General features: G+C 39.6%; 2 protein-coding genes across 2 annotated transcripts; one reads left to right on the top strand and one right to left on the bottom strand.

Annotated features, from left to right (window-relative positions):
- Positions 1-3,366: 3,366 nt before the first annotated feature.
- fam161b (FAM161 centrosomal protein B) lies at positions 3,367-12,620 on the bottom strand. Its single transcript, XM_079853763.1, has 9 exons — positions 12,294-12,620; positions 10,312-10,616; positions 9,024-9,439; positions 7,918-8,249; positions 7,703-7,824; positions 5,730-5,897; positions 5,536-5,635; positions 5,281-5,447; positions 3,367-4,966 (listed from the first exon to the last, which is right to left on the bottom strand). The coding sequence occupies exons 1-9, from the start codon at positions 12,309-12,311 to the stop codon at positions 4,885-4,887; spliced, it is 1,710 nt and encodes a 569-aa protein (XP_079709889.1). The 5' UTR covers positions 12,312-12,620; the 3' UTR covers positions 3,367-4,884.
- A 44-nt stretch (positions 12,621-12,664) lies between these two features.
- coq6 (coenzyme Q6 monooxygenase) lies at positions 12,665-23,823 on the top strand. The gene is made up of 12 exons (XM_079852456.1): positions 12,665-13,193; positions 13,621-13,755; positions 15,476-15,534; positions 17,297-17,423; positions 18,677-18,807; positions 18,913-19,020; positions 19,143-19,205; positions 19,350-19,457; positions 21,133-21,335; positions 21,945-22,060; positions 22,765-22,931; positions 23,698-23,823. Exons 1-12 carry the CDS (start codon positions 12,998-13,000, stop codon positions 23,725-23,727), a joined length of 1,443 nt encoding a protein of 480 aa, XP_079708582.1. The 5' UTR covers positions 12,665-12,997; the 3' UTR covers positions 23,728-23,823.
- Positions 23,824-24,588: the final 765 nt, after the last annotated feature.

Below are 24,588 nucleotides of genomic sequence, written 5' to 3'. Positions count from 1 at the left end.
GAACCAAGCAAACCAAGTGAACCAAACTACAAGTGTGAACTTACCCTAATCAGATCTTTTCAGGCAGACTGTCCACACTATTAATTGCAAGTAATCAAATACGATTTGTGAGTCCAGACATAAACAATCTATCTGCATGGATTTCTTTGGTAGCTAATAATGTAGGAATATACATGTACCTGTATGTGATGAGGCTTTCAAAACGGATGCAGGAAAAATGGAGGTGCATCATCTCGCTCTCCAAATAATCGTCCTGTTGAGTTTCGGTGCAGAACTCCTCTGTCGCACAGGAAAATGAAATCTTTGGACATATCATTTGAACACCATTTCCGTCACCAGTTTTGAAGTTATTGCTGTGTCGCATTAAGAGTGGAATCTGATTTGAGACGCATCTGTAAAAATCTGATTGGAATCACATTGAACCACCTCCATATGTGGTTTGAATCTGATTTTAAAAAATCAGATTTCATGCATTTTTTGCTGTCCACATTTTCAAAACCCATCTGGATAAAAAAATCTGGATATGCAAAAAATCTAATTTTTGCTGGTAGTCTGAACATAGCCAGAGACCCACAAGAGCGATTCGAAAGCATACACGGAGCCGTCTGCTCTCTAATCGCTCTCGCTGTACTTTGATGTCCAACAGAGTAGAACACACCTATTGTCAGGTTGTTCAAAACACTTTGGTTGAGCTAGATGACTATGCACCTTCTTTTAATCAGTTACCATTTAGTTAATCCAAAACATCCTGTGGCAAGGGGGGTTGGTTCAGTGAGGTCTATGACAGGAGATAGAATCGGGAGACAAGTGTGGTGTAAGTGGATCAAGAGCAAATGGCAAACACCTGTGTCTTGTTTCAGAGAAACCATAAAAAGCCACCTGGGAGATGAGAGGCGGCAGAGAGGGACTGACCGAGACTCGTTAGCAGCCAGTGTGAGAAAGCTCTGGCGAGCACTGGTGGACTGAGTATTTGAAGGACTGAGAAAGCTCTGGAGAGCTCTGGTGGACTGAGTTATTGAAAGCGTCCGCAGCGCGGATTTATGTTTTTGTGTGATCTCCTGGTTGTGAAATAAAACACGAGTCAAAGTCAAGCCGACCCCGTCTTCTTTCTTCCAACATTATTTTGAACCTGTTACTGTGGTCCTGAAACCTGGGAAGAAAGAAGCAGCCGCCGCCATTCAATCTCCGTCAGGAACGCCGTTTGCGGATGTCATCTCATCCCTCGCGGTCCTCCATCAGGAACAACACCAGGTGTTGCTGGACATGAGAAACAACCAGGAGCGTTGTTTCCAGGCGATAGTCCAGCCCCAACAGCCTTAAAAGGGCCATCTTACAGCGGGTCGGCCGGAGCCCAGAACAACATCGCCAGCGGTTTCAATTGCTGGATCTGGGCGAGAGTGCCTGACCCTTTGTGATGGCCCAACAGCTCTGGGACTCCTGCCGCAAATGGGTGTTGGCTGAGGGAAGCGACGTTGAACAGATCATCAACCATGTGATACTGGAGAAGTTCGTCACTCGCCTGCCCAGGAAGACGGCAGAGTGGGTCCAGTGCCACCGCCCGACGTCGCTAGACTCAGCCATTCAACTGGCGGTGGACCATATGGTGGCGTGCCCAGGGGTCAGCAAACCCCTTCCAGCAGTCTCTCTCTCTCACACTTTTTTTTCCCCTTTTCCCCTTTTTCTTCCTCTCGACCTGTCCCTCTTCCCAGATCACATCCTCCAGGGGATAGTTTTAGTACCTAAAACCGACGGCTCTGTTAGTTTCTGTGTGGATTACCGCAAAGTTAATGCTGTGTCGAAGTTCAACGCATATCCAATGCCGCGGATTGACAAACTGCTTGATCGGCTGGGCACCGCTCGTTTTTTATTCGACACTGGATTTAACTAAAGGGTACTGGCAGATCCCCTTATCGCCTCTATCCAAAGAAAAGACAGCCTTTACAACAGCATTTGGATTATACCAATTCGTTACACTTCCTTTCGGGTTGTTCGGGGCTCCAGCCACTTTCAGCGCCTCATGGACCGAATTCTCCGGCCGCATGCTGCATATGCCGCTGCCTACCTAGATGACATATAGTAATGACTGGCAGCGTCATATGGAGCATGTGCGCGCTGTCCTGAGAGTGGCTGAGACTGGCTGGGTTTTTGCGGCCAACCCAAAGAAGTGTGCGGTTGGGCGTGTGGAGGTCAGGTATCTGGGTTTCCACTTGAGTCACAAGCAGGTGCGTCCCCAAATTGATAAGACCGCAGCAGTTGCAACTTGCCCGAGACCCAAGACCAAAAAGGAGGTGAGACAGTTCCTGGGGCTGGCAGGATATTATAGAAGGTTTGTGCCTAATTATTCGGACCTTGCCAGCCCGATGACTGATCTCACTAAAAAGGAAGCACCAGATCAGTGGACGGAGCAGTGTCAGCAGGCTTTCACCCAGGTAAAAGCTGGTCTATGTGGTGGGGCGCTCTTACTTTCTCCTGATTTTTCTCTCCCCTTCTTTTTGCAGACTGACACATCGGACAGGGGGCTGGGAGCGGTCCTGTCCCAGGAGATAGAGGGAGAGGAGCGGCCGGTGCTGTATATTAGTCGCAAGCTCTCTAAGAGAGAGAGTAAGTACAGCACCATTGAAAAGGAGTGTTTAGCCATCAGGTGGGCCGTCCTCACCCTCCGATATTATCTCCTGGGACGGGAATTCGCCCTCTGTTCAGACCACACGCCCCTCCAGTGGCTCCACCGCATGAAAGATACCAATGCGCGGATCACCCGTTGGTATCTGGCTTTACAGCCCTTTAAGTTGCAGGTGGTCCACAGGCCGGGGGCACAGATGGCTGTGGCTGACTCCCTCTCCGGGGGGGGTGAGGCTGCAGGCCGGACGTGGGGTTATGTAGCAAGGGGGCGTGGTTCAGTGAGGTCTGTGATGGAAGAGAGAATCACGAGACAAGCGCGGTGTAAGTGGATCAAATGCAAATGACAAACACCTGTGTCTTGTGTCAGTAATTGGCGTGAAGAGACCATAAAAAGCAACCTGAGAGATGAGAAGCGGCAGAGAGGGACTGACTGAGACTCGGTAGCAGCCAGTGTGAGAAAGCTCTGGAGAGCTCTGGTGGACTGAGTATTTGAAGGACTGAGAAAGCTCTGGCGAGCACTGGTGGACTGAGTTACTGAAAGCGTCCGCAGCGCAGATTTATGTTTTTGTGTGATCTACTGGTTGTGAAATAAAACACGAGTCTCAGTCAAGCCAAACCCCGTCTTCTTCCTTCCAACATTATTTTGAACCTGTTACACATCCATAAAGTGCTACAGGAATGAGTCCTAAAACCCTGGAAATGAGTTTTGAGACATTTTTGCATTTATTGTTGTTGTTGTTATTGTTATTGTTGTTGTTGTTTTAAATGCTTAAGTTAAAATTGGAATATCGCATAAATTAGAATATCACAATATTTGAATATCGCATAAAACATGCAAATAAAGCAGCGTTTCCATACCATGTTGGTGGAAGGGAACATAGCTAGTGTCACACCAACACCAACTCGGGGCTAAAAGAAAATCTACTGTTTATCACTTGTACACTTGCTGTTTTTATTAAAAAAAAATTGACATGACTTTAACAAATCTTGACCCCCTGACATTCCCATTACCAGTGAAGTACACACTTCTATGTATACTCTAAGCCCTACTGTAGCTCATTTAACCAAGACAAAAAAAAGTATTTCCAAAACAAAATGAATGGGTATCATTAGGTGAAACTGGGAGGCCATTTTTAAATGTGAAGTTCGCTCATTTGCCTCAGACCAGTAATTATTTAGATTTCAGCCCTATGAGCACAAGGATTTTTCAGTGTTATCACTCCTTTAACCATAAAATAAACAACTTTATTCTGAAATTGACAGGGCTGGCTATCATATTTTCTCCAAAAGCCGGCTTTTACCCATACAATGCACTGCATGCTACACAGCTCGTTTCAAGTAATTCCATCTAAAGATTATTATAAGTCAAAGCAAAAGCAGAAATGATGCCTTAAAATCTTTAAAATAAGCAAAAACGTCCCATTCCAAACACAAATTCCTTAAAATGAACACTAAAAATTCAACTAGGACTGAAGAAAATGTCCCTAAAGAAGGCCGGTTGGAGTAAAAAGATGTTTATGTGGCCAAATGCACTAGCACAAACTCTTTTTCCAATAGCGGATAAATACACAGGACTGTTTACTCAACCAGTGCTGACTCTCTCAAAATAGCCTGACTTCAGGAATGAGAATTTCAGATGGAGTTTCATGAATAAAGCTATGCTCTGTGACAGTTATAGTTTATAATTATAGCAGACATTCAAAGCCGCATTTGACAGACTCTAGGTGGAAGATGTGTTTGTGCTAAGACAAGGATTCCCCAATTTACCGTTTGCAAACTTTTAAGGAGCCCAACACCAGACCCAAGAGCTGTTTCTGTGGTTCATAAGATGATTTAATATGCAGTAAGCAGAACTAAGGCAAATATACAGCTTTTAATATGGTTGCCAATGGTTTTTTGTGGTTATTTCTTTCTTTGTTGGGTCGGTAGCCCCCAACATACTTAGAATCATAAAATTAAACTTGCTTTTGATTTCTGTTTTATTAAAAATCTTATGATGCCCATATGGAATTTCTTGAATATTCATAATCCCCTCTGTACTGTAAATCCATTAAAATACAAGAGGTCTCAGCTGTTTAAGGACCCACACTGCTTCATTAGCACAATATGTATAAAACAAATCTACAATCAAGTTAAAAAAAATACATACACAACATAATATTTCAAAACTGAAATGATCTACCAGCGATTTTTTTGTCTGACCACAGTCTCCCCTGCATATATGGAATATTGAGGGAATACACTGGCCTCCAAACATGTCTTCTGTCAGCACAACTCTTCCTCTTTGGTTTCCACATTCCCTTCTTTTTCCTCCTCATTTGTGACACTGTCTTCCCCACTTCCTGCACTGTAAATAAAACGATAGTAGAACCGTAATATTTGCATGGTTACTTTTTCACTATGCCAGTGACAATAAAGCTTATTCATGGATGACTTAAAATCTTAAAAAGAAAGATCTTTGATAAATAGATCTTCTCATATGTCAAAAGAAAACCACATCTATTATTTTTCCATTGAGCAAGATGATTTTAGTTTGAATGGGTCACAAGAGAGGAAGTAATGTCAGACCTTTCATCAAAACTATAAATGCTTTAACACACTGTTAAATCTTTGCATTGGCCACACTTATTTTAAACCCCCGCCATTCATTTGTCTCCATACCTCTTCTGGGTTTCGCTTTCAGTGCTGTTATGATCCTCATCCACAGACTCATTGTCCACATGGTTTGTCTTACTTGTTTCTCCCTTTGATCTCACGAAATTTTCATCCAAACCTGCTTGTTCCAAAGTGTTCCTATATCTGCGTTCAACATTATTCTTGGCATTTTCCTGAAAGCATTAGATATACGCATACGGTAAAATTGAAATATGTTGAATTATTTAGAAAATAATAGATTTTGAATTTCAGTTAGTGTACCTGCGACACCTGCTCAAAGAGGTACGGGCGAGCTGTCACTCGTGATTTGATTTCCTTCAGCTCTTTTTGATAATCTTTCATTCTCTCCAGATCAGCTTGTCTACATTCAGAAGGACCCATAATCAGTTATTACATTCCTTATGGCTTTTTCATTTATCACAGTCGTCTGACTTTTTTTTTTGTTAAGTGCTCACCGATGCAATTTGAGTTTGTCCTGGTAGACCTCTTTAAGACTCTTATGGGGGTCCATTGCTTTGGCTCTCATTGCCACTGCCCTGCTCATGGCTTGAGATCTGATTCTGTGCTGCTTCATCCACTCTGCGTTCTCCTGCTCCTTGAGGTCCTTCAGCTCCAGAGATCTCCTGTATGACAGGCAGATTAAACATCACCTTTTTTTTTAGGATAATAAAAAAAAGCACATTTTATTAAAGTGCCCCTATTATGCTATTTTAAATGTTACTGATTTTGTTTTGGAGGTCCCCTACAACAGGTTTACACGCATTCAAGGTCAAATAACACTTTTAATTTTCTCATATTGTACACTGAAGCATTACACTGGAAATCCAGAGTTCTCGCGAGAGCACAAGTTCAATTACTCTGGAGTCGAGTAATGATTCTCATTAAATATGCCCTTGTATCCGAGCTGCACCAATCACATCGGGTTATCTGATATAGGCGGGCCAGAGGCTAGCTAAACAGAAGACGACAGCGCTGTGACGTCGAAGTCATTGGTAAACATTGCAAGATGGCTATGGATGAACACCAGTTGTTTGAAACGGCTTTAACCACTACAATGAACGAGCTAGACTTGGCTTTTTATCTAAAAGAGGAACAGAAGACGGCGCTTGAATCGTTCCTTTGAAAGAAGGACGTTTTTGCTGCTTTGCCGACCGGATACTTCAAGAGTCTAATCTACCAGTTAGCTCCGCTGGTAGCTAAGCCTATGGGGCTTGTTGTGATTGGTCATAGTGTTATCCAAATGCTTGGTGCCGCCCCTCGAGCTGGGCGATTTTCATTACTCGATGCCAGACCATTAATCTTTCAGATTTAGGTCTGGATTTCCAGGCTACTGCAGCATTACACTGTGTCTGAAATGGTTCAATCAAGAATTCATTCTCTCTAAACCCCTCCTTTTCGAGCGTCTACTTTGCTCTGATTGGTCAGACGGCCCAGTCTGTTGTGATTGGCCTACCGCTTACAGTGTGTGTCAGAAAAGAAACGTCCATTACCAAATCTGAATTTCAGTCGGTTTTACTGTATCAATTCCGAGCCCGAGTCCTCATCCTTTGGAAGTGCATGCAAAGTGGATTTGCTTTTGCCATGGAGAAAAAAGCATCTTCTCGACATTTCGGCAACACGAACCAAACTCTTCCAGTCTCAGCTACAACTACAGCGTTTGAGGACGGGGCAAAGTAGACATTGTTCACGGGCAGCCAATGAAGATCATAGGCTGGCATTATGCAAATGTATTACAAACCTATATAGGGTCATGCAGGAAGTAAGACTGGAATTACTGACGACTCGTTTCAGGCAGTTCAGAATCGGTTCTTTCTTTTAGGGGATAATAACTCCATTTAACATGCACTTTGATTTCTGAAACTTTGCAGAACTTTTACTCAACTCAAAAATATTATGAGGCATTTTAAATAAATCAACACTTTTTTAATGGAATTAATAAAATGATTTGTGCATACATACAGTAACATCTATGGTACATACATTAAGTTCACAAAATAATAGTCATATAACAAGCCAGAATATGGTGCAAACATGGTACAAAATTGTAAAAGATTTTTTAAAGTGAACACATTTTATGTCTGTAATAATTAATTTTAATATTCTAAGCTACATATTTTTCAAATTTCCCATTATTATAAATATTATTGTTTATTGCTTTAAATAATTAATTTTATTTTTGATTATTGCTTTATCAATTATTCCCTTAAACATATAAAAAAAAGTTTATAATTGTAAAGAGGTGGAATAAGATTTGAAAAAATACGAATACGTTTTCTTTCTTTGAAATACAGTGAAGTCATGAATTGTGCTAAAAAAAAGAGACTATGATTGAGTGTATTATACAGGAAAAAAAACTTTTTTAAAGTCAGATTTGATTGAAAATTAGTCATTCATAAAATTGAGAAAATGTAAGCAGCAACAGGCTCACCTTACAGCCATGGATCTTTTCCTGGCAGCATCTGTTATGTAAGTCGGAAGAGTATCCATAGACAGTGATGTCAGGCCACCAAATGAACTGCTTCTCTTTAGACTCGTTTTGTCTGTAGATTTCTAGCTTTGAAAAGTTACAAAAAAATTATGTTAAAGGAATCTTCAAAAGTTCATCAAGCCACTAAAATCAATTCTACTCATGAAAATGGCGACCTGTGGGTTTTCCGGACTCCTGTGGCGAGGCTGTAGTGCAGATGTGCGCAGCTGGAAGGGTTTACACTGAGTGACATCTCTCCTCTCCGCTGTCTCCATTGCCTTCTGCTGAAAGGCCTGGTAGAGCTTGTCAAAGTCAGGCACGGCGGCGTTTGTTTTAGGTCTGAAGGACAGCTTCTGGTCCAAGTAACCCAGCATCTTGTTTTTGCTCTTCTGAGCACTGCGGGCCTGGCTATCTGCACTGGCTTCATTCCTTTGAATGGGTGCTGAGGAAGCTTTCAGAGTCTCCTGGGCTCTCAGATGAATGCGAATCTTCCTTTGCTGCTCCTGTTCTGAGCCACCATCACATGAACACAGTTTCAGAGTAAAATGAGGGTGAGTGCATTATGGCTTATTTGAATTAAATTGAAAATAAATGTACATTCTTCAAATTAAACTTGAATTTAGTTTTTTGTATTTTTGTTTTCATTTAAATATGTTTAATTATCAATTAAATATGTTACATATGGTGTTTCGTACATGCATATATTAGGGATGCGACGATATGAAAATTATGGCCGATACGATAACCGATAATTCTTTATATTTGAAAACCGATATATTGTCCGATAAATCTAAATCCAAGTTTTTATATAATTTTTGAGAGCCTGATTACATAAACAAAAGTCTCACCATTCAAATCCATGTCCCTAGCTTTAATATATCGGCCACATTTTTTTTATTGGGCCGATAACGATAACATTAAAATGAACATGTACCGAAATTGTGGCTGATTTATTGTGGTTTGGAATAATTAAGATGTTTTAATGCTTTGAAAGAAGTCTCTTATGCTCACCAAGGCTGCATTTATTTGGTCAAACATTAAGTAAAAATAGTTATATATAAAATAACTGAATATACTTTAAATTTTGAATATATTTTCAAATGTTATTTATTACTTTGATGGCAAAGCTTAATTTTCAGCATCATTTCTCCAGTCTTCAGTGTCACATGATCCTTCAGTAATCATTCTAATATGCTTTTGAACCATAGTGCAAGTATATAGTATAATAGTATAAAAAACTATGTTCTACATTATTATGATTAAATGTTCATATAAATGGCACCTTTCAACTGTTCAGGAAACCTGGGGTCTGAGGCTGCTTTGGGTATAGGTTTCCTCACACAAACTGGTTGTGTTTTTTCACTTTTATTGGTAGAGCCCATCTCCTTCTTCTTCTCCTCCCTCTTGTGGAACCTGAAGGGCTTCTGCATGGTCAAGAGGAAATCTCTCCTCTGCTCACGACCTTCCTTCCTCAAGCGCTCTTGTTCATGGATGAGGTTATCATAGAGAGGCTTAGAGATGTGCTCAGGGACCGGAGCAACGCAAAACTGTTTCTGACACTCAACCAGGTCTGCCTCCTCTTTGGCTTTTTGTGAATCTTGAGGGAGAGGCTTACTCTGTCTCTCTGTCACCGTTCCCTGAGAAGTTCTTGGTGCCTTGATTCCACTTGGGGTAAAATTCTGCAGAATCACCTTTGAGCTGAAAACAAGAGTTTAAGATGTATGTTTCAAGCCAAACACTGTTATCACATTTAAAGGATTAATTCACCCATAAAATATCTGTCATCATTTACTCACCTTCATGTCGTTCCAAACCCATATGGTTTTCTTTCTTCTTCTTCTACTTTCGTTCATCTTCGGAACACAAATGAAGATCTTTTTGATGAAATCTGAGAGCTTTCTGTCTCTCCATGGACAGCTACACAACTACCACTTTGATGCTTCAAAAAGTTCATCAAGAGATCATAAAACTATATGAATTGAGCAGTTAAGTCCAAATTTTCTGAAGAGACTTGATTGCTTTATATGATGAACAGATTCATAATTTAAACATTCATCAACGCACACATCAGTTGTGGTAAACAGAAGATCAAGCATGCTTGCTTGACGTGAGAACGAGGTTCATTGTATTGTTCAGTGACGTATGAGGTTCATTCTCGTGTTACGCAGCACGTTTGAGCTTCAGCAAGAACCAATGAGGTTTCTTCTCACGCGCCAAGCATGTACGGTTAAGCTATTGTTTATGTTCGCTGATCAATGTTTAAATGTGAATAAAAGTCTAAATTCAATCTGTTCATCATATAAATCGAGTCTCTTCAGAACATTTGGTCTAAACCGCTCAATTCATATGGATTAGTTTTGCAATCTCTTTATGAACTTTTTGAAGCGTCAAAGTGGTAGTGGCGTAGACTGTCAACCGCGGGACATAAAGATCTCAGATTTGATTAAATTATTAAAAGTATTAAATAAAAAATTTGTGTTCCAAAGATGAACAAAAGTTTTACGGGTTTGGAACAACCTGAGGGTGAATTTTCATATTTGGGTGAACTAACCCTTTAAGATTGGAATTACCTGTGGTGTTTGCGTTTCTCAGAGTTTCGGCCACCATGATCTCTGATGCTCGGCTGCAGTATATTGGCTTTAAGCATCCACTCAGTGCTGCTGGCGAGCAGTGAGTTCTGCAGGACCCGCTTCTCCAGCCCGGTCTGATGCTGAAGCTCCAAATTCTCCAGCTGCTGCTTGCGTTTGGCCTTCAGAGCCTCCAAATGCACCTCAAGAGATAGTTCAGACTTCTTCCGATCCTCGGACAGCAGGCTTTCCGGAACGTGCACATTGTCTCCCTCTTCAGATCTAGAGATAGCTAAAGTAGAAGAGATCTGGACGGACAATATGTATTTAGTTTGTTTGTTGGATTGATTGATTGATTAAATGATGAACTAAAGGAGATAAAAGAGCGATTTCTGAAAATTTGTATGACTAGCACTTATCATGTTTATGGCCTTTAAAGGGATAGTTCACTTTGAAATAAAATGTTGGTATGTTTTAGCTTACCTCAAGGGCATCCAAGATGTAGGTGTCTTTGTTTCCGCAGTAGCTTCAATTTTTATATTTTTAAGTCAAACCGTTCTTGTCTGTCAGTCATATAATGCAGGTCTATGGTCACTATCTGAAAGAGCATGCACAGAGAAGTCCAAATTAAACAATTCCCCATCGTAAGTACACATTGATGGCCTAAGACACGAAACGAGCGGTTTGTGTGAGAAAACGAACAGTATTTATATAGTTTTTTACCTCTACACAACCACGTCCAAGTGATCTGAGGGCGCGCGCGCTTCCTGGTGTGTGACATGTGCGCGCGTTCTGGCTTAGTCTGCGCAAGCGCCGGAAAGTGTACAAGAGGTAAAAATTATATAAATACTGTTCGTTTTCTCACACAAACCGCTCGTTTCGTGTCTTAGGCCATCAATGTGTACTTACGATGGGGAATGGTTTAATTAGGACTTCTCTGTGTGCATGCTCTTTCAGATAGTGACCATAGACCTGCATTATATGACTGACAGACAAGAACGGTTTGACTTAAAAATATCAAAATTGAAACTACTGCAGAAACAAAGACACCTACATCTTGGATGCCCTTGAGGTAAGCTAAAACATACCAAAATTGAATTTCAAAGTGAACTATCCCTTTAAGATGAATCACTCCTCATTTGTAAGTTGCTTTGAATAAGTGTCTACTAAATGGGTAAATGTAAATGACACAGTCAGCCATGAAGATATGTAATTTAGCATGTAAAAACACCCCTAAATGTGCATTATGGCATGCAATATAACTAAAACTACTGTAAACAATTTTTTATAGTCTACTCTACACGGAACATTGTACAGCATTACATATTGTTAGACCTATTGGACTGGATGAATGAAGATAAAAGTCTAACAGGTTTGGAACGACATGAGGGTGAGTAAATAATGACAGAATTTTCATTTTTTTGGGGTTGAACTATCCCTTTAACTTAAAATCTCAGGGGTACTTCAAGTAAATATATTAGGTCAAAGAGGTTCAGCTGACAAAAAGGTTGGGGAATCCCTGCACGTCTGCATGTAAATATGAAATGATGTGAATTTGTACATTTTAACGTGTTTAAAAGACAAAAGTACATGTAATTACAATTACTTATTTTTTGGAATCTGATTACATAATCTATATTACATGTAATCAGTTACTACCCAGCAGCACTGTAAAAAATGTCATCAAAATATTGAGTTGTCTGTTGTTGATTTTCTTAGCTAGAGGAGCCCTGCTGAAATGAATGTCAACAGCATGTTGTTGTTACTATGGCAACCCCAAACACTCATAGTTACGCTCTGTTATTGTTGTTCGCCGCGGTTAGAAGCGATTCAAAATAACTAACGTACACAATAATAAAACAAGCGGATTAATCACTGTTAAATCTATAAATGCACTGGAAATATATCAGACACTTGATTCTCGTTTCAACGCACACTCTGGTATCGTATTATAACCTCTTCCGACATCATTGCTTTATTCTCACCATCGTCATCTGATCCATGGTGTGATCAGGCCCGCTATGAGGAAATCATTCAAACACTCATCCATTTACTGTTAAAGATCAAGACACTCCATTTCCTTGGAATCGGCAAATATATGATCTATGCGCCGATGACAATCTCCACCCACCAGCGGCTGAACACGCACACAGAATCCTAAACAGCATGTCCTTCAGGAATGTTAGATACAAAATACCATCTTTTCACAGCAAATATTTTATGCAGCAACAAAACACGCATACATGTTGACTGTTAGACAGTAGTACATTATTTAAATAAACCGAACGCGCTTGTTTTTCCTCCACGACGGCAGATGGCGCTAAAGGGAACATGTTTCCATCATGCTACAGTACGTTCTCAAACGATTCTGAGAAAGAAGTGAAAGTATTTAAAAAGACACATGTGTTACACTTTAGTGCTAGTGCTATTTGACATACATCTCACTTGTGGACAGGAGTCAAAATTAAAATGTTTTGTGAATGCCCATGCTCCATTTGCATTATTTCAGTGGCTTTTAGCACCCGGAAGAACTGTAGCAAACAGAACGGGTTACAACAACATGGCTGGATGACAGATAAGAGTTCGCCCTTATTGTCAATAACAGGACAGGTTTAACGGGGGCTGTTAGATATTTCTTTTCAGGCTTGTTAGTTGCAACAAGTTGTTTCACGTCTGTTTTTCCGCTAGAATGTTGACTAGACTCGGTGTGTTCGGGATAGGACGGCGGTGTGTTTCAGTGAGGGCACTCAATGGAGCGCGAGCGGCGCGCAGAGGCTTCGCGTCCTCCGCGTGCGATGAGAAATCCAGCACATCTGAAAACGAGCTCTTTGACATTATAATATCTGGCGGGGGAATGGTGGGCACCGCTATGGCATGTTCGTTGGGTGAGTGAGAGAGAGAGACATGCATGCACGGTGCACCCGCTTTTGCCCCTCAGCTTCACTCTGCACTCTCCCACGCTTCATCATAAGCACAGTGTTTGCAAACTTCCCAGCTGTAATAAAGTCTCCCGCTGCTTTCCTTCACCCCTTGTTTTTTTTTTCACGCAAAGGAGAAGTTGTTATTTTGTGTGATGAAAGTGTTTTAGCTGGAGGTGAAGGGTGCAATTGCGGTGGCACTGCAATGTGACGTTCTCATGCCGTAGGATGCTAAAGTAAGCAGTGTGCAATCAACGCACAGATTTTAGATGAACTTGAACGAGTTCATATGCAAATGTGTTGGGAAAATCATGCAAAATGCGAGAATCAACCCCACGGTGATATTGCAAAGCAAATAAATCATCCTGTATTTTTATCCCTGTTCTTCTTTCAGGTTTAGATCCTAATTTAACAGGGAAGAAGATTCTTCTGCTGGAAGCTGGTCACAGAAAAGAGATGGACAAGGTTCCTGAGACCTTCAGTACAAGGGTCAGCTCCATCAGTCCAGGCTCAGCAACACTTCTTAGTGGTATGGACCTTTTTATGTTTTTTTCATAGAGTGTGATTCATATAACATTAATATGAATCTATAGAGGAACACCTATCAGAGATCTCTAAATCACTTTGATATACGTCACAGTAGGGAAGAAGACTTTCACAACTTCCATTTAGTGTGGCTTTGAAGGGATAGTTCATCCAAATATGATATTCTGTCTTCATTTATTCTGTCTTCCAAAAATGATATTCTGTCTTCATTTATTCTGTCTTCCAAAAATGATATTCTGTCTTCATTTATTCTGTCTTCCAAAAATGAACAAAGAGCATCATTAAATAGCCTACATCATAGAAGTAGTCCATACAGCTGCCGCACTATATTCAGAGCAGTGTTGGGTAAGTTACTGTAAGAAGTAATTAATTACTAGAGCTATTTACATCCTTAGCAGTGTAATTATATTACTTTCTAAATCCCATCAACCTTGACCAGTTGAACAATGCAAGGATAGACATGAAACTGCTCTCTAAATTCTTTCAAATAAATAATGTAAAATATTCTTGAATAGACCAAAGTATTTAAAGGGAGACATTTTAACATTAGTCGTTACATTTTGATGTTAAATCCATTATTGTGTTACCTAAACTTTTTCTGTAGTAAGAGTAATTCCTTATTTAACTTTTTATGGGAAAAATAATTAAATTACAGTAATTAATTTCTTAGTAATGCATTACACCCGACACTGATTCAGAGTCTACTGAAACCATATCTTTGTGTGATGAACAGTGTTGTTATTGTTAACCATTTGAATAGTTCATTGAAATTTAGCTGAAATAAAATAGAATATAAATAATACATGGCACGTCAATGAAAATGAGAAATGTTGTCCTTGCAATTAACTGAATTAAATAAGTTGAAGAATTATATTACTAAAACTAAAATAAATAAAATAAAGCTAAATAGAAATATAAAAAAACGACAAAAGTACTAAAACTTAAACTAATATTAAATTAAAAACAAAAATGAAAATATAATAAAAGATTCACTACTGTAATAAGAAATGATACTAAAATAACACTAGTGAGGACTGACATTTAGGATGTGATAAGGTAGCACTTTATTTATTCCCTGGAGAAAATTTAGGAAAATAAAGTTTATATATATCACTTTTGCCCTTAGTGATTTTACCCTTTCATAATTGTTTAGCATTTACCTTAAACATTAACTGCCTATCAAATCTCTTACCTTTAATATAGTTAATATAGTTCTTTATCTCAGAGTCTGAAATAAACACTTACAGAATGCGGTTGACAAGAAAACAATAGATTTTAGTGGCACAGTAGATGTGATGCTGAGGACATTGAACTGCCCTCGGTTGCCTGGCTACACAGTGTGTTATGTTGGATGAAACATATGCTTTTGATTGTGTCCACAGAATGCATGTTTGCATAATGGGCAATGTTGGGCATCATTTAGAACCAGTACTTTGGGTAATGTGGGGGCACAATCCAATCAAAAGGCCTGTGGCGAGGATAAGTACATCTGTTCCATTCAAAGCTCTGAATCTGCACTCCTGTCATTATACCTATTTACAGTATAATGTTTGTATATGAAAGATTCACCAGGAAGTAGGTCAGTAGGTAGCTCTCTCTGACGTGCGGTGTACTTTTTTCCATTGCTATATTCATTTATCTTTGGCATTGAATGAGTAGGAACAAATGTGGTGCCTTTGTAATTGTATCCTATTGTGTTTCAGGTCTTGGTGCTTGGGACCATATTGTAAATATGAGATGCAAGCCATATAATAAAATGCAGGTCAGTAAAACCAGTATGTTGTAACACAATGATTACTAGTGGTGTACCAATATGCAATGATATGCTACTAAATGATCATCATATTCACGCACCACAGTATTACCTGCTACTTCATAGAATGTCAACCAAAACACCTTTTTAATACTTTTTATAAGTAAATATATAAATGAAGTAATTAGATATCACACTAAATGAAACGTGCATCATTTAAAAACAAGTAAACACTTAAGCAAAACATTGAGTAACCAACACAGTCATTTACTATGACCTTACCTGCTTATTTTCCTGAGGGCAGGAAGCCACTCCATTAAAAACAGCTGTATCGTGCTTTGCTCATCGTTGTTTGCCTATCATCACACTGTAAGCAGCCACCCATAAATTAATGCTACAGAACCACAGCCTTCGAATACAAAACATACATTAGAGATGCAGAACCTCAAACTCCACATCGCAACGTGACAGTTAAGCTCGGTTTTGCTTGCGGCCACAGTTTATCTATTAGAGTCTTATTTAGCGAGATTACATAAATCTAGCCCTGTGTGCATCTACTAATTACGAAGATTCATGTGCGATGCAGGGATAGGATTCAAATCTGCGGAGAGTGTGGAGATCACAAGTAAAAGGACCCTTCGTTTTCTATGCTGTGGTGGGGTTTCAACTGTAAGATGTGGATTTTTCACTGCCAGAATGAAATCCTGTGGTTTCTGGGCAAACTAAGGGATGTCATCAGAGTGCGCTTTATAGTGATATACCTCACCCATTATACCTCTCCTGTAAGATTTTTTTTTGTTTGTTTGTTTGTGAGTGCCAAGCAAGGATGAAATTGCGAGGGAAATGAGCTAGGTTCCCTCTTGCTCTCCAATTAAACTCAAGCGGTTAGAGGAAAGCAACTAAAGCGGGTTTGGGAAGTGCCATGTACTAGAAAAAGGTGTTTTTTTGTGGAGTGTGGAGGTTCCCTAAAGTGTTATCAGCTAGACTTTCTTTCCTCCATAGTGGTCTGAACCTTTTCTGGTATCTTTGTTGCAGAAATGATCTTGTTAAATGGGTTATTTTGGCAAGGGGTGCTTTAATTTGGCAATGACCTGAAGTGCATAGCAACTCCAAAACTTATCAACAGCTGTGTTTTTCCAATGTGTAAAATCCTCATAATTGTGGGTTGGTCACGTTTTAAATCTTCCACGTAACCATGTATCAAAAATTGCAAAACCACTACTATTAGTGGTTTTAGCATGGCTGTATAACAAGGATAGAACAGTCCTTCTGAATCCATGTTACACATGTATTTAATTGTTTGCTAGTCACCTTAGTTACAAGTCATTTTAGGTTTTTAAAAAATAGCTGCGTCAATCACCAAGACTTTTTTGCATTTAAAACCAGCTGCATGTTTTATTAACAAAGTTGCAAGGCAACTTGGATGAAACAAACTTAGCTCGACAGTAATGTTAGCATATTTGTTATTTATTATTGGCTTAACTATAAATACAAGCATAAATCGCCACAAAGAATGGCATTTTACATTTCTTCCTCACCCCAGTGCGTTTACAAAGTCAGGCGTGCAACCTCAAGGGCCGTTGGTGGCTTTTGTTGAATCTAGTTTGATGTTTGGTTAGAGTATCTGGCAAAACTCTTGGCTCAGTCGAACAGCTTTGATGTGTTCAAGTTCAGTGAAGCACGTGCTTTCTGGAAATCCATAAATAGAGCCCGAGTGGTCACTTAAGGATAGAGTTGTAAACCACAGAAATAATTTGTCTCTTTGCTTTAGGTTTGGGATGCTTGTTCAGATGCCCTGATTACATTTGATAAGGAGAATCTGCAGGACGAGATGGCGTACATCGTTGAGAACGACATCATTGTGGCCGCCCTCACCAAACAGCTGCACACTCTCTCTGGTGACAGACACATTTCGATGTTTGATATATGGATCCATTTATTTATGTGTTTGTTTTTATAATCATTGCTTTGCTCACTGAACTTTGATCATTACATGATGATATATCCTTGATCGTTGCTTTTGCTGTGCTCCTCCCATGTTTCTCCCAGAAGTGGCTTGCACTGTCGAGCTCTGAGTGGGCTCCCCGTTAATTAGTTTTAGGGATGGCTTGGCAAATGATGTCACCACAAGCCATTCCTTCCTGTCTTGGCAAAATGTTTATTTGTACTCCTTTTGAACATCTTTCTTCTCTTGTTTTTTTCCTAAAGATTCCACTTCTTTGGACATATGCGTGTTTTTCCTGCTATTTCGATCATCCAGCACATTTTTTTTTAATGGGAGTTAGAAGCTCCACGAGAATTGCCACCCTGTTCGGACACGTGCAGTGGTCTATTGACCCATTTAAAGAAACCACATTCCTTTCCAGCCGTAGCATCTCGCTCGCTCGGGGTGCCCGAGCACGGACAGCGTTTTACTGTAACGTTTTGTTGTAATTAACTAAACTGTTCCAAGGCTCCGCATTTGGCTTTTCCATGCCATGCTCTGTAAAACTGCATATTTTTAAAAACAGGCCTTTTTTAAAACGCATCTTACGTTTAACAGATGTGCGGTAGCACGTGCGTGTTCACGTGTTTGTCAAGTTAGTGTTTTTTAACGGTCTTCTATTTCTGCTGAAGTACTAGATGAAAAGTACATGCATTAGCCAACTGTTTTCTCCCGTTACTCTGCTTTCAAATCAGCAAGAAGCCAATATTTCTCACCCGTGTTGTGTGCAAGAACTAGTGTTCAATTTTGTGGACAGAAAGGGACTCCAAGTCCGAAACGTAGGCGTAATTCTGGATCTTTTCATGTGCTAGACCGCCAGTGATTGTAAGTAAAGTGGATTTTCTGCTTCCTTTACTTTTGTTCGATGTTGTGTGCAGGATATTGGCAGCTGATGTATTGCATGGCCTGCTTGTAGATAAACACCATTAGTAAGCTGTGAGTGACTAGCCAAAGCCATCAAGAAAATTGTCAATGTTAGCAAGCCTCAGCCAGAGGAAGGAAAACAACTTTGTTTTTTATGAGGAGGCTTGACGAGCCTTCATTTTTGACTTTGTCACAGCCAAACCATGTATATTTGGATTTTTTCCCATTTCTCAAGTGGAACTGAACAAGATTTGGACTAATGCTCCTTTTGTTAATGTGTTATGATGTTTTGGCTTTTTTTAGACCATGTTGAAGTGCAGTACCGAACAAAAGTGGTGAAATACACCTGGCCCCGTCCGTACCAAGTCTCTGAGTCCATCCCTTGGGTTCAGGTGACTCTAGCGAATGGAAAGACCATCCACACCAAACTGTTGGTATGTAGAATATGTCTGGTGTTTCATTTGGTATAAGAAACCAGTGCACAGCTACATAAGCAAAACCTCAGAATTTCTGAAGGTAGGTGTGATTGGCTCTTTCAGATTGGTGCCGACGGGCCGAATTCAATGGTGCGGAGAGAGGCGGGCATCCCCACGGTCAAATGGAATTACGATCAGTCAGCAGTCGTCGCTGTTCTGCATTTGTCTGAAGTATGATGATCCTCCAGTTTGAAGTTCAAATCATATTGCGTCTTATTGTGTACTTATTGTGAATATTTGAATTCACATGCCACATTACGGAAGAAAAATGTATTTGCATTGTTGTTTTTCAGCCTACAGAAAATAACGTGGCCTGGCAGAGGTTCCTCCCAACTGGCCCCATTGCGATGCTTCCTGTGAGCTAAACTTGTGTTTATTTTACTTGTAAATGATGTCAGTTATGCTTGATTTGTTTTATTGGCTCGTCATGATATCGCTTAGTGGTCAAATGGAAAATGCATTTCATGCCCAGACGTGGTGTATATGTGTCTGCTGTGCAGTTGTCAGACAGTGAGAGCTCGCTGGTCTGGTCCACCAGTCATCAGCATGCTGAAGAACTTCTACAGCTGGATGAGGAGAGCTTCGTGGATGCCATTAACTCTGCATTTGTAAGTAAACATTAACCCTGTTGTCACACTTGCGGTTCACCTCCTTAAACCGAACAGCTTACGAGTGCTGTGCTATTGCAAGATTTCTCGACAAAAGTTCATTTCCGTATGTAGGATAACGTAATAAAGCAGTGGTTTTTGATTGAAATGTCATGTCATATCATTGCTCTGCATTCTCTTCATTTCGGCTGAATGCCCTCAAATTGACCCTCACACCCTTTTTTTTTTCTTTTTGTTTGTGTTTCCATCAAAGAAACTCCTCTTTTCCCAAGCTGGCTATTTTTACTGGCCTTACTGGTCACAGGCCTTTGCATCTGAGTCACGCTTGCCATCAGAACTGGTTTGCTAATTAAGCCCAAGGTTTGCCAGTGTTGGTCATTACTCCACAGAATGTTTTTTCTGCAGACCAAACTCAAATTTGTGGCCTGGTTGGCATTTTACTTTAATTAGGCATGCTTTTTGCATCTCTGTTAAAATACCTTGTCTTTTAAGACTGCTTTGAATGCACAAAAGGAAGAAGGTATAGTTTACCTCTAGATGTCAAGATGAAGATAGCGTTAAATGAAAATTATGTCATAATTTACTTGCCTTCATGTTATTCTAAACCCAATGACTATTTTCAAAATTGCGGTGTTCCACTGAAGGATCTTTACACAGCTCTTTCCCATACAATAAAAAGCAACAGTGACCAGGGTCTGTCAGGATCCAAGAAAAAAACAGACTATAAAAGTGTCAAGAAATGTAGTCCATACAAATCATGTACTCTATTCCAAGTCCTCTAAAGCAGTAGTTCTCAACCTTTTTGACCCGAAGGCCTCCCATTGTCCAAAGTCATATTCAAAGACCTCCTAATATAGGGTAAGATATTTCTATCACTATTTTTGCTGTAATTATGACAGGAGTGTGAAACTGGGAGTGTTGATATAGTAATTAACAATTAATTGAGTGATTACAGTTTTCAGCTCCCTAGTTACAAAATACTGCTCTAAAGCGTTTTAAGAATTTTTCTGCTTTTTTATGTGAAAATCTTCCCCTTCTGTGGCGCTCATACGAATTTTGATGTAAATCGTATGGAATGTAAATATTCTGATTCCAAATTCATTTCTGGTTCTTTTACAGTTTTATTAACAAATGTTCATTTTAAGGCAGAATTTGGGCAGATTTTTGGAAAACAATTCCTACTGTCATTTACTGCAGCCTGTCAAATAATGAGATGAGATAACTTCAGATTTCAGTGGGACAGTAAAAATAAATAAAAAATTAACTGCAAATCAATTGGCTGCGTTTTTTATAATATAGGACTCTGAATAATTTCTCAAACCTGCTTGGATTAGAGCACATGACTCGTATGGACTACTTTTATGGTGCTATCTTTAGTCCTTTTTTGAGAAGTTCCACTTCCAGCATTCAGAAATGCTTCAAAATCCATCCTTTTACATGTTAGATAGAAGAAACAAAGTCATGATTTGGATTTTAAATGACATTAGCAAAAGTCAATGATTTTCTATTTTCCTTTAATTGGCCTCCCCACTTCTCTTCACTCTTCACTTTGTACTTTGGCTCATCTTTCCATTAAGTTTGAGCTTAACAAATATATTATGAATAGAGATTCTTGCACATATCTTTCCTCTGTTGCCATTGACTGCGGTTCTGTTCTCTGTTTCACTCTGTTCAGTGGAGTAATGAGAACCATTCTGAGCTGGTGGAGACTGCCGGCTCTGTGTTCCGGACGGCTCTATCTGTCCTGATGCCTGACAGCGGCTCTGCACGTCAGCTTCCACCTAGCGTTGCAGGCATTGGCCCAAAGAGCCGGGTTATGTTCCCGCTAGGCATGGGTCATGCCACAGAATACATCCGCCACCGAGTGGCACTCATTGGGTATGTTTGCAAAGTTAGTGCATTAACTGACTTTAGGTTTTGAGTATTTGTCTTTGGATTTATCCGTAAGTGCAGTCCTATTTATAGGTAAAGGAGATATCTCTCAATGAGCATGTTTACATGTATACCAATACGCTGATAGCCTTCAAAAATCAGTTCATTGAAATACATACAAACTAATAACCCAGCCACATTTAGAAGACTTTATTAAATAATCAGCTTATTCCCCACTAGTGGCAACAAAATGTACTAATTCGTGTATCTGACTATTCTACTCTGACCTTACTACGATAAAGGAAACTGGATTAACACATTTGCATTACCACATGCATTGTCGCCTTATTAAGCATAATCGGGTTAAGAAAGTGCATGTAAATGCGTTCCATATGTTAGGTTTATAGTTTAGCCATAATCTTTATGTGGTTGTCTGAGACGTTAAACCTATGTGATGATGTATTTAGGTTTGCTTTTATTGGAGGTATTCCATTGGATCTAAGGTAATGTAGAGGCCACATGGAGGAAATTTCAGCAGCTTTGGCCAGTCCTGTTAAATATGGCTACTGACTCTTGAGGTTTCTTCTCTATATTTCCTGATCTTTCTAATTTCAGAGATGCTGCACATAGAGTCCATCCATTAGCAGGCCAAGGTGCCAATCTAGGCTTTGGCGATGTGGCCTATCTCACACAAATACTTAGCCAAGCAGCGTATAATGGAAAAGACCTTGGTAAGTGTTCCAACATCAGAAGCAAGTTGAATGTATGTGCACACCGGATTTGCACTTGTGTGACAATTTTCAAATATACACATCAAATATTTTCATCTAATAAGGATTAGATAAAATCATCTAATGTGCTTTTTCGAAAAGCATAATCAAAAACTCATAAATTATATCAGCTATATTGTGAAGAACTAACTCACGTTGAGGAAACGTGACAAAGAAACATGAAGACCTTTTGTTGGTTTGGAATTCTGCTCTATGTATATTTAGGTCTTATTTCATACCTGAAGTATCATACTTTTGGTTCAGAAGAGCCCAGTGGAGCTATCTGTGGGTTTCCATAAGCTCTTTTCCATTTCCTTGTATTGGGGGTGGTCTTTAGTAAAAAAAAAAAACTGGTTGTCCTGGAGCAGTGTACAGTGTTTTGCTAGTCACTCCTGCCAAGAACTGCTAATAAATGTCTTTGTAGCCACAAATGGAAATCTTATGAGGAATTGTTGACATCAGTTTCTCAGAAAATCAAATATGTAAAAAGAGCAGTAACTGATATTTTCTATATTCATCCAAATGGTAAACATTGGATTTTAATCAGGAAAATCTCCAGAATGGCAACAAGTACCAAGTTGATCACAGAAAGGTCAACTTCTTCAGAAAAACTAAAAGTTGTACTTCAAATGCAAATGGTTTAACCGCTGATCCTTGACCTCTAGGAGCCATGCAGCATCTGTTGGAGTATGAGACTGAACGTCAGCGACACAATCTTCCCATGATGGCAGCCATTGACCTCATGAAGAGGATGTATTCCTCTAATGCTGCCCCAATGGTTCTACTGAGAACCTTCGGCCTTCAGGCTACCAATGCACTGCCACCACTTAAAGTATGATCACATCTCTTTTTCTTCCCACAAATTCTTCAAAATGTTATTTTTATTTCTTGCTCTGAAATTATTGTACAATTTGTTCCCTTCCTCCATCGTATTCCTTTACTTAGGATCTTGTTCTTTTCTTCAGCTCTGTGGCGTTCCTCTCGTGTTCTCGTTCCTTTCTGTCATCCGTGCCTCTCTCTTCGCTTTGTTGTACTTCCAGCCTTTTTTCACCTCTCCAACTTTTGCTCCCTCTTTCACTCTTCCTCTGACTTCTTCCCCTTTCTAACCCCACCTCCCCCCTCCCCCCAACTTGTCCTCTGATTACATGCCTTTCTACTCTTATCCGTGCCTGTAATTTACATGGTCAGGAGCTACTACTATGGCTATGTTTAGCCCTAAATTTACTGTTACCCAAAGTGTGTGGGTGGGGTTGCAGGGCTGTGCATGGTGGTGTTGGCTTGTGTTTTCACACTCCTTTTATTACAGGCCACTCTTATGAAATGGCTTCATTCCTTTACTAAGCGATTCCAACCAGAGGTTGGAACTTGTCTTAAGCCTTGAGGGATATCTCCCACATTCTGTGATTCTATTATAAACGTTACAGCCTAGTGTGTGTGTGGCTCATAATGTAAGGAGGACTTGTGTGTCACCCTTCATGTTCAAAAACGGGAAGATCTGCATTTCCCTCATTTAGACGATGAAACATCACTTGTTGCTTATAAATATTGCTTTCCTGAATGTCACTTACCTGTATTATATTTTTTTCTTGTACCCACAGGAGCAGATCATGGCTTACGCCAGCAAGTAAAGCACTCGGTGCACACTGGATATTTGCTGGATCTCTGTTATTATGAAGATTCTGTTCATAAGTGTAAATTAATAAATTATATTTTATTCCTCTGTCTATGTGGGAAACATTTCTATGCCATTGTTTCCAATTACCCATATGAAAATGTTATATAAGATATAACTCTACTGCTCTGCCTTCTTTGCTAATAGAACATGTAAACATGTTCTACCAAATTTATCAGACTGTTACTTTCATACTATAAAAATGGCCCATTGAAAGTTGTGAAGGATAAATAAAGGCATGTTTTTAAAATAATTATGTAATTTCAAGGAAAATCATGCTTTCCTTGTATAGGAAACATATGTCATCCCTAAGAATGTTTAGGCTTGTCAAAAACTTAAAAGAAAATGCCAAAATGCTAATTTATGATTAGGAACAGGAACATCAATTTTCGATAAATATTTTCTATATACAATGTCACTCTTCTTGGTTGTTAATAGATTTTAGAGCCATGACATATTAAAAGATTTTCACACACGCACAAAACGATGTATTTGTAAGGCCTCTTTTCTTGTACAACAGAACTCTGGTGGGAAGTAGGCTATTTACAAGCTGATGAAAAATGTATCTCATCATAAACTTACCTTTTGATTTGACTGGGGTTCTAATGTCCTAAGTTATAAAGTAATATCGACGAATAAATGTTCGCATTTCAGATCGTATCAGCAACCGTTTATTTAACTAAGTTAACCCTTTAACTCGCGACAATTCACGAACACTCGCGATGATTGTCACACACGGGGGTATTTTCAGAAATGGCGCGAATTTGAATCGCCTACACTACTGAACTGTTTTTGGAAGTTTAAATTATGGGAACTT

Source organism: Squalius cephalus (genome assembly GCF_949319135.1).
Source record: "Squalius cephalus genome assembly, chromosome: 20".
NCBI lineage: Eukaryota > Metazoa > Chordata > Actinopteri > Cypriniformes > Leuciscidae > Squalius > Squalius cephalus.
Note: the sequence above shows the minus strand (reverse complement) of the source record. Positions and strands in the feature narration are given on the sequence as shown.